This window comes from Rutidosis leptorrhynchoides, chromosome 4 (genome assembly GCF_046630445.1).
Source record: "Rutidosis leptorrhynchoides isolate AG116_Rl617_1_P2 chromosome 4, CSIRO_AGI_Rlap_v1, whole genome shotgun sequence".
Classification (NCBI taxonomy): domain Eukaryota; kingdom Viridiplantae; phylum Streptophyta; class Magnoliopsida; order Asterales; family Asteraceae; genus Rutidosis; species Rutidosis leptorrhynchoides.
The window spans coordinates 527,813,625-527,823,957 of NC_092336.1; the positions used below are offsets into that span (position 1 = coordinate 527,813,625).

General features: G+C 38.4%; 1 protein-coding gene across 1 annotated transcript; it reads right to left on the minus strand.

The window, feature by feature from the left end:
• Nucleotides 1–2,325: 2,325 nt before the first annotated feature.
• LOC139844975 (phosphoenolpyruvate carboxylase 2-like) lies at nt 2,326–9,222 on the minus strand. Its single transcript, XM_071835195.1, has 10 exons — nt 9,012–9,222; nt 7,921–8,312; nt 6,887–6,971; nt 5,871–6,093; nt 5,670–5,773; nt 5,108–5,195; nt 4,711–4,865; nt 3,341–4,339; nt 2,883–3,269; nt 2,326–2,629 (listed from the first exon to the last, which is right to left on the minus strand). Exons 1-10 carry the CDS (start codon nt 9,186–9,188, stop codon nt 2,333–2,335), a joined length of 2,907 nt encoding a protein of 968 aa, XP_071691296.1. The 5' UTR covers nt 9,189–9,222; the 3' UTR covers nt 2,326–2,332.
• Between the last annotated feature and the right edge of the window lie 1,111 nt (nt 9,223–10,333).

Sequence of the window (10,333 nt, forward strand, 5' to 3'; positions counted from 1 at the left end):
AAGATGCGTTGTTGTGCCAAGAAGATGTTCTTGACGAATCTTGGGTTTTAGATTCGGGTGCCTCGTGTCATGCTACCCCATACATGAACGAGATGGTGAATTTCAAGTCGTATTCCGGCAAGGTTCGAGTCGCGAATGGGAGTACACTTGATGTTGCGGGTATTGGTGATCTTGTGGTTAAACATACTTGGATCTTGAGGAACGTGAGGTTCATTCCAATGCTCAAAAGTAGGTTAATCTCAGTTGGGCAATTGGATGATGATAAGTGTCATGTCCTATTTGGAGATCAAAGGTGGAAGGTGTTTAAGGGAGGTCATGTGGTTGCTCGCGGGTACAAGAGGGGGGCCATGTATATGGTTGAAGAATGGCTAGGTGATTTCGTGGGTATTAGAAATCCTAGCATGCTAATGCTTTCCGGGTTTGTTGAGGGATCTTGTTTGAGTGGGAGCTCAAGGGAAGTCGAAGCTAGTGAAGATTCGGGTCGAATTGGTTATACTAGAGCTTTCGTTACTTCAAGTAGATCTTCTCCAATGGCAACTTTGTTGCAATCGGCCGAAGAAGATGAACAAGAGATTTTCTTGAGAGTCACTGTTAATGAAACGTCCGTACAGTGGGAGTTGGCTCGTGGTGAAAAATCGGGTTTGTCAAAAGACATGCGCGCGTATGTAGTCGGTGTTCCAATGGTGAAAGCAAAGGCGGTTATGTGGAAGATCAAGAGTGTGAATGCATTCTCACACGGTTGCCTTGATGGCATTGTCCACATGTTTGATCTACCGGGTGGTTTATTCTATGTTGGAAAGATAAATCGGGTAGATGTTATAGTGTACGGGTGGATCGCTTGGGCGATGGGGTTAATTGGGTCGGGTCGGACTCAAACGACCCATTATCTCCTAGACTAAGGAGCTGGGTGCCATAGCCAAAGAGTTGTTGTTGTTTGTGTTTTATTCTCTCAAGCTAGTAACATGGTGATCAAATTATAGCTCAGCGGAAGGAGGTGTAATTAGTGGGTTAAGTTGTTATTGTGGGATAATAATGTTTGAAGTCTAACAAGTAGCGTTGAAGACCTTATATCGAAAGTCTACTCATCCGAAGTATGTGATGAGGTGCGTGTACTAAACGGTAATTGGAGGACCCAAATGGCGTTTGGCGGTGTGTAAATGGTATTTAATGTTCTTGGTTAGATTAGGCGAGTTTACGAAGGATTGAGTTTGTTCAAAGTCTCCAAGTGGGAGATTTGTTGAGGTGTGGAAACTTTAACCAAGTAGAAAACTGATTCTGGTGATAGATGCGGCGCATCCAAGGGTGGATGAGGCGCATTCATCAAGCGTTTTTTGCCGAAGGTTTTAGATGCGGCGCATCCGGATCCAGATGCGGCGCATCTGGATCTATTACTTGAACCTGCATCGCGATTTTGAATCTGTAAACATGGAAAGCAAGAGGGATGCGGCGCATCGCCTGTCTGGCAGCAAGTTGTCAACTTGCACACTTTACAACCGATCTTGTTTGGTTCAAGTTGCACTTTAGGTGCATGTTGGACTACTTTACACCATCAAAGGTGGCTGTGATCATGCCATAGCATGGGTGTAAAGGCTTGCTAGTTGTCCATGTAACTCATTGTAACTCACCACCACGAAATTAATCAAATTAATCAATATAGAACACTCTTTGGTTGGCCGTGGACTAAAGCAATCATAAACGATTGCATATAACTACGTTAAATTCCCGTGTTTGTATCATTTTTACTTTATAATCTTTTCACTATATTTTCGTTTATTGAAAGTGGGTTGATAACTTAGGATTATCTAGTCTTATTTGAGCTCACCTAGTCGGGTTTCCTAACATTGCAAAGTGCTTGCAAATTTGCAATGCCTCAGGCATGCTTTGTGTTGAAACCTGCTACTCTATTCGAACAATTAAAATCAGTATCATTTTTTTTTTTCCCCCTCTCATGACCAACTCATCATAACTGCATTCAATCTCAACCTCATCATTAGTAACTAATTTACATGAATAATCTAACATTAAATGATATGGTATGCAAATCTTTCTATCCAAATCCACAGATTATGCGTAAGTAATTATGATGCTTTTCTGGAAATGTTATAGCAAAAATTGTACAACACACCATTTAGTATGAGCATACCAGACGCATTCAACTCAAGGCTTAGCTTTTTAAAATTTAGTACGAATTGCGAGCAATTATAAACCACTGTTCGTAGGTGTCTGGATTGCAATCTACTTGTACATGGCCAAATAAACACAACGCTTAGTAAAAATAGATAAAACCGACCCTCTGGTGGACCCTCCTGACAGGCCCCACATAGACTCGGGGCTAACCGGTGTTTTGCATTCCAGCAGCAATCCCCTTCATGGTTAAGATAAGTGTGTCCTCCAACCCAGGTGCATAGTCACTAGCTGGGTTTAGCTTCACAAGCTCAGCAGCCGGTTTAGTTGAATCCATGATCTCCTTGGACAAATGTGGCCTCACCTTCACATCGAAGGTAGGATCACGTATCCGCTTTAACGTGTACGCTTGGAGCACGTTCAGTGTCGTGATGTACGAGTCACGAAGTTTAAGTCTCTGCTTCAGGTAAGGATCCCCTTCCAGAAGATGCTTGTGCCCCGCAATCTACAGAAAAATCGGAGCAAGAGAAATATTACAATAGACCAGGATGTTGATTTGAAGTGGCAATTTGGGCGGGTTGATTTAAATCGTATAGACCTGAAAACACAAGTTTCTTTTTAAAAAATCAATATCTCGAAAACAAATTTTGACCCATTTGTTTTAGATCAAACTAAACCCAAATTGACCCATTTGTAAGTAAATGGGTCGAAACTACCACCTCTGTCTAGAATCATATGATTTGTGCGGTTATAATTACCAGTAAGAGGAGGTTTTTAGTTTCTTCATAATTGGCCCTCAACCGCTCGCCAAATGGTAAAAGTTCCGCATTTACAAGGAGTTTGTCGTATAAGGCAGCAATACCAGGATTTCCCTTTGCGAACACCATTTCGACTAGATCAATTGTTACTCTAAAGAAAGGCCACTCTTTGTACATCGCCCTAAGCATTTCGAGGTTCTTCGAGTCCTTTTGAACCGCATGCTTGAATGCAGCTCCAAATCCAAGCCAAACGGGTAAATGAAACCTTGTTTGAGTCCACGAAAATATCCACGGGATTGCTCGAAGTGATTCGATCCCGCCGCTCGGTTTCCGTTTCGATGGACGACTCCCAATATTCATGCGGCCGTACTCCAACTCCGGTGTTGCCTAAATATTCGATAATCAAATAATAAATCAAACGAAACAACACAAATTTAACAAGTGATCAAAATACTTACTAGGCGAAAGTATTCAACAAAACGGGGCTCCTGAAAAACTATGGAACGATATTCGTTAGTAGCAATAACTGCTAGCTCATCCATAAGTTTACGCCATTCAGGTTTGGGTGAAATAGGCGGATGCATCCCGTGTTCAAGTGTAGCAGCTGTGAACCTTTGTAGTGTTCTAAAACACAAGTGTTCTTCCCCAAACGACTGTTCAATAACTTCACCCTGAACTGTTACCCGTAGTGAGCCATTGATTGTACCAGGCGGCTGAGACAATATAGCCAAATGGGTTGGACCACCACCTCGGCCTACGGTCCCACCTCGTCCATGAAACATAGTCAGCTTTACACCAAATTGTTTAGCAGTTAGCATTAGTTCCTCTTGTGCCTTATACAACTGCCATGCCGCCGAGAACCGACCCGCATCTTTTCCCGAATCCGAGTACCCGATCATAACCTCTTGCTTGCCGTTGATTCGATCTTTATACCAATCAATAGAAAAAAGGCGGGCCATGGCAGACGGTGCAGCTTTAAGATCAGCAAGTTTTTCGAATAAGGGTACAACTCTTAAAGGCTTTTGAATATTGCATTCGCGTTGTAAAAGTTCAACCGCAAGCACATCGGAAGGTGCCGTTGCCATTGAAATGACGTATGCCCCGAAGTTGTCTGAAGGGAGTTCAGATATGACCCGAAATGTGTCTAAAACATCCAAAATTTCTTCGGTTTTGGGAAGATCAGAACCAAATAGAGGCCGTTTTCCCTTAAGTTCGGATAAAAGCCATTCTTGCCTTTGTTCTTCGGACCAATTTTTATAGGAACCGATTTCTAGGTGGGTTGTTATAGCGTCGATAACATCGGTGTGACGGTTGGATTCTTGGCGGATATCGAGTCTAACAAGTGAAAGTCCGAACGTGGAAACTTGACGTAGAAAGTCAAGAAGGCTTCCGTCAGCAATAGGCCGATCTCCACAATCACATAACGATCTGTAACACAGTTCAAGAGGCTCTAGAAGCTACACCAAAACGGTATCACACATATTAGCATGCTGGAAATGAAATAACTGAATTTAAAGGGTAAAACTGAAAAGTTTTAACAAAAAGTGACCGTCACTTTTTCTTAAAATGTGTGATTTTTGTCCGGGACAATAAAATAGGGACGGACGGAGTATTATATTAATAATGTATTTCGTAATCATAATCAATAGATCAGCTTAATGAAGTGGACCAAAAAGTATTGGCATGTTATGTGACCAAAATAGTTTTGACCGCACCTAAAGTTACCCTTTAACCACCCTAACCATTATGGCTGTTTACCCAACCCTATGGTCCCAACTGTTACACAGCCTCTAAGAGAAGACGTTATAAAGTTACAAGACTAGCGGACCTGTTCTACATTTGTGTAAGTTGCATCTTCGGAGACATCAGAGATACCATTGGCCAACAATTGACGAGAACGTTCGCGTGTTTGGTACAATTTGTCCCTCACATCACCAAGGATAATACGATACGGCTCGTTTGCAGGAATTTTCTTCCAAAATTCTGCATCCATTGCCACCAATATGTCATGTTACAACAATAAGGCTTCTAGATAACTAAAAAATGTAGTAAATTCTGATTCTCTACTAATACCAGTTCATAACAATCACAACTGCAAACTAGCTAAACTTTGTACGTTTATAAGGGTAAACAACATACAAACAATCAGGAGTTATGAGACATAAAAAGAAGATATACAATTGCATATCAATTTAGGGAATTGACAAAAGGTTCAAGTTACATACCAATATAGTGCTTTACATCTCCCTTTGAGGCTCTATGTAGTTCATCAGCACGAGTACGAAGTTCATCATTGCAGCGCCACATCGAGAGCTGCCACAAGTGATAAACATGGTATGTTGATTCAGTTACAAGAGTAAAACCGACCCTTTGGTGGCCACACACAGACGGGTCCCACGGTCAACATTTGAGAGGAAAATCTGGTAACCCGTGCTTAAAGGGACATGAGGATGGGATTGAACCCATGACCTCCGTTTCATGTTGCATGTCCTCCAATCACTAGGCTACCATCGTGGGACAAAAGTTCAGTCATAATGTTTTTCATGTTCGGGTTACCGGGAAGGCGAATATTTTTAACTCTGATGTACGTGCCCGTACACCGTTTCCCAATACTTCCCTGGCCATCCCAAGATTTGAACCTGCGTGAGGCCCCAACAACTGAGCTATCCCCGGATGGTTAGTTTGCAAAAATAAGCGCCCATAGATAGACTGTAGAAGCATATACGCAACATAAAGTGTAGTGGATTCAACCAACCCGACCATAATCAAATTTGACCCGATTTTTACCTCAAACATGAGGTCCTCTATTTGAGAGAAGTATAAATTTGCAGCCATCATCCTGGCAAGCAAACACACATCCCTTGTAACTTCAGGAGTTACCCTTGGATTTCCTACAACATTTACACGAGTTTCATTTCATTTGAAATTATAATGCAAGTAATATTCAGAATAACATTTTAACAAGATATATAAGTTGAAGATAGTAACCATCACGATCACCACCCATGCAAGAAGAGAACTGAATAAGAGGTGCATTATATGGAACCCGTTCACAAATCCCAATATTCTTCAAAGCTGTATCAACTCGACGTAGAAATTTCGGGACACCTTTCCAAATTGTTTCATGAAAATAACTCATTCCCGCTCTCATCTCGTCTTGAGGTGTGGGAGCCATTCTCCTAATTTCATCAGTGTGAAATGCAGCTTGTATCTACAACACAAGAAAACAAATCACACGCTTTCAAGTAACTATCATGATATAAAGGCAGCAAAATTGGGTAAATGATGGCGAGCAGTCGCCCTCAGATTAGTCGGCTCGCAAAGCGAGTCGGAAACTCGCGTAAATTCAAAAATAAAATAAAAATGGGCATCAATTGAAACACTTTTTTGTCTTTCCTTCAATAACTTTTAGAACTAATTAATTTGTTATGTAAGGTATTTAAAATAATTATATTTATTATAAACACATGATTTATGAGGATATATATACTATAATTCTGAATACACTTAGGGTGACTTCCAACCTGTTTGGCCAGCTTTCATTTTAGATAACTTGTCTAACAGTAATACATTTGACACGTTAATCACAAAAAAAAAAAAAAACCAATTGTAACCCATTTATGCATAATTGTGTATAAATTGACCCATATAGAACCAGTGGCTATTCCAGGTTAATTATTCAATGGGGTCCCGAAATTTTGTTCAGTACCAATTATATTATATTGATATTTTTGTGATAGTATACCTTAAAAAAAAAATATAAATTCGAAAAATATATAGGGTCCGAGTAGTATAATTTAGTGATGTCCTATACAATTCAAAAGGAAAACTATAGATTTGAAAAATATATGGGGTCATACATTTAAATTTAATGGTGTCCTATACATAGTATTTTCTTCTAAAAATTTTGAAACTAGCGATGTCCCGTCACCCCACGGGTCTATACATAGAACCGCCTCTCTATAGAACCCAAGTGCATAGACAGATAGTTATAAGTTTTGTACCTCTCTCTGTAGAGCCTCATCAAGCTCTTGTTTATCATCTGGAGTAATGTCTTTGGCATACAACTGTGCTAAACAGTTCCGAATTCTATATAAGAATCAAGTAGTATATCAAGGATTAGTATAAATCATTATAAAGATAACAGAAAAAGTGTATACGGACCAACTACAAAAAACACAAAAAAAAGATCACCCAACTTTGTAACGGTTGTTATATGTATCAAAATCCAGCCAAAAGTGGTGAATACAACCAGACGTATATTAATGGAATGAACATAAAGTTTTATGATTTAATAGTCCTAAAATCCTGTAGTGAAATTGAGACTGCTCGACTTCGGAAGCAAATTCACGTGTTGACCTTTTTCATAACTTTGACTGCAATTTTTGTGTTATATAATACTCGATGAAAGTTATACCAAATGAAAACACATATAAAGTTTAATTAATTCATATAATATAAATTTCATCATGTATTATATAACACAAGAAAGAAAAGTTATTTAAAGCAAGGTTGCAAAAAACGTGAGACGGGGTCGAGACGGTCGGGTCCAAAAAAGGTCGAGACGTTCGAGACGGGGTCGAGACGGGGGTCGAGACGGACGTTGACCAAAGTTGACTTTTAAATATATAAGTATAAAAATGCATATATGTATACATATTTTAAAGCTAAAAACTTTAATTAATTAATTTGTGCCCATAATTGCTATCATCGTTAATTTAATACAAAAAATTCAAACTAAAATACGATATATTTTACCGATTTTGCCGATTTTCTTTTTTTCTAATTTTTGACCGACTTTGACCCGATTTTTTCAACTTTGACCCGAATTTTGACCGTTGACTTTCATATTAGACGGTTTTCTTCAAGACGGGACGGACTAGTCACCAAACCGTCGAGACGGGCGTCGAGACGGCCCGAGACGGGGTGTTTTGCAACAGTGATTTAAAGTCAAAGCTAACGAAAAAAGTCAACACAGAACTCTTAAATTGAGACATTGGGAGATATTTTGAGATTTGTGTAATAAGTTAGTACAAACCTTCCATGTTTCTGAAGTAGAGACCTACGAACGGACTGAGTAGGATGTGCTGTTAACACAATATCAACCGTTTGATTCTTCAAAGAGTCGAAAACTTGTTGAGGGGAGTTATTCAGTTGGCCCACAAGCCTCTTAAAAGTCTCTTCGATATTCGATTCAGTTGGTGCAGATGCCTCGTCAGCTAAATCACCTCTCTTTGATTTAATTCTACGCCTATACGCAATTTGAACTTCTTCGGCCAAATTGGCTAAACTAAGCATCTGGGAAAAGGACTTGGCCATAACAATCGAATCACCCGCATCCAAACTTGTTAGCACTCTACCAAGCTCATCCAATTTGGTGGGGTCCATGTTACTTTCATATTCAGCAGAAAGCTCATAACAGTCTTGTACCTACTCCCCAACACATAGAATTAAATATCATACACAAAAAATTGAAAGTGTGCACAAATAGATTAAACTTTTATCACATTAGAGATATTATGAATATCTCAAATAAACCCCGTTTAAAGTTAAATGAATATGCAACTTTTTTTCTCCATGCACAATCAAGAGAAAACAAGCTTTTTTCCCTGTTTTTTCTTTTTTTCAAGTCCAAACTTTCGAGATATTAGTATATTACCGTTCGAAATGGTCCAACCCATTAACCCAATATTACATATTGGGCAATCGCGGAACTTGAACCTGATGGGGCGGTTGACCTAATCTAAAAAAAATTCATTGACATTTGGTAAATACTAATAAAAAAACTTATTTTATTTTAGTAACTTTTTTAGTGTAATTTTTTTTTTCTTTTGTAAATCCAGAAGGGACGGGTTCCCCTAACTGTCCCTCTGCCCCTGATTATGGGTTTGATTAGGATTTTTATGTAATCTATCTATATAAATATAAATATATTATATCAATAATACAAAAATTCAAGACAGAGCATATGAACAGTGTCCATTAAAAGGTGTTAAGGTCTCTCAAAACAAACACACAACAAATTGTAATTGTAATTTTCAAACAACAAATATAAAAACAATCATCATAAAGTTAACTAAATTAACATTAACAGTTTGATGATTAAAAACAAAAATTAAGATACCGTACCGTTTGACGTATATCATCACCATGCAAGTCTTGAAGAATATCAAGAAATCGATCCAACAAAAGAGCATCATATTCCACCAATTTATCATCATCAGAAACTTTACCAGGTGCTAATAACCTCAATTGTGCATCTATTGATGCCATTTTCTCCAGCCTTATTTTGCTACTTCCCATCATTCTTTCTTTCTTTCAAAATCGATCTTTAATTTAATTAATCGATTATCAATTAATTGGCCGTTTCTGTGTTACTTGTTGCTTTTTATATATGTATCTACTAATATTTTAACTGCATGCAATCACGGGATGTGACGGAAAAGAGGGATTACAGATGAAAAACTTGAATGAATCTCGTGATTAAAGTTTTACATATATTTGAGCGTTTTTAGTATGTGTTTGTGTGTTTCTTTGTTTGGTTGTTTTGATCAAGATATATATACGTGTGTAAGTCCCTGTTTGAGTGGGATTCTATTTCTCTATCTATACTTGATTCGGAAACCGTACGTGGTTCTTGAAACTTCCTACTTTTATATTTTGAAATTATTAAGTGGATACGTGTTTAAGTATTTTGTTTGTTCGTGCTTCAAGAATCAACAAGAGTCCGAAGACATATCAATTTGCTAACTTGAGATGAAAAATGTTAAAAAGGAATTAAAAGATAGAAAACGTAATAATTGATGCAATACTTAGGGAGTAATTAGTAAAATTACTGTATTTGTTTTAGCGTATAAACTAGAAAAAAATTTGACCGCGCGTTGCTGCGGTTGTATTCGACGCGCGGTCGAGTTTAGATATACGTTGTTTGGTACCTAATATATCTAGTATGTTGGATTCTTTGTTGGACGTGTATGTATATGCATGTAATATAAGCCGAAATATTTAGTGTTTTTTAACGATGTTCGTGTCACGTATAGTTAGTCGCGTTGTGTTCGTAAAATTATTTTGAGTTAAACGGTGGTCTCGGCAAAATTTAACTGGCACCGAGCGAGAATATAGGGTCCGTTATCTAATGTTTTTTTAACGATGTCCATTTCGCGTATATTTAGTCCCGTTGGGTTCGCCTGATTTTTTCGAGTTGAACGGTGGTCTCGGGAAAATTTAACTCGCACCGAGCGAGAAGATAGGACCCGTTAAAAATTCGGGTGGAATTAGTTTATTTTATTTTAATAAAATTATATATTTACGCTTTGTATCCTGAAAAAGTGTAAACTTGATGGGTCGTTTTGTAAATTGAGCCGAATTTGAGGGACCGTGTGTAGTGTGAACCCAAACGCAAAACGACAGTTCGTTAAAGCTGAAACTACCATAATTTGGGCGACATTTAG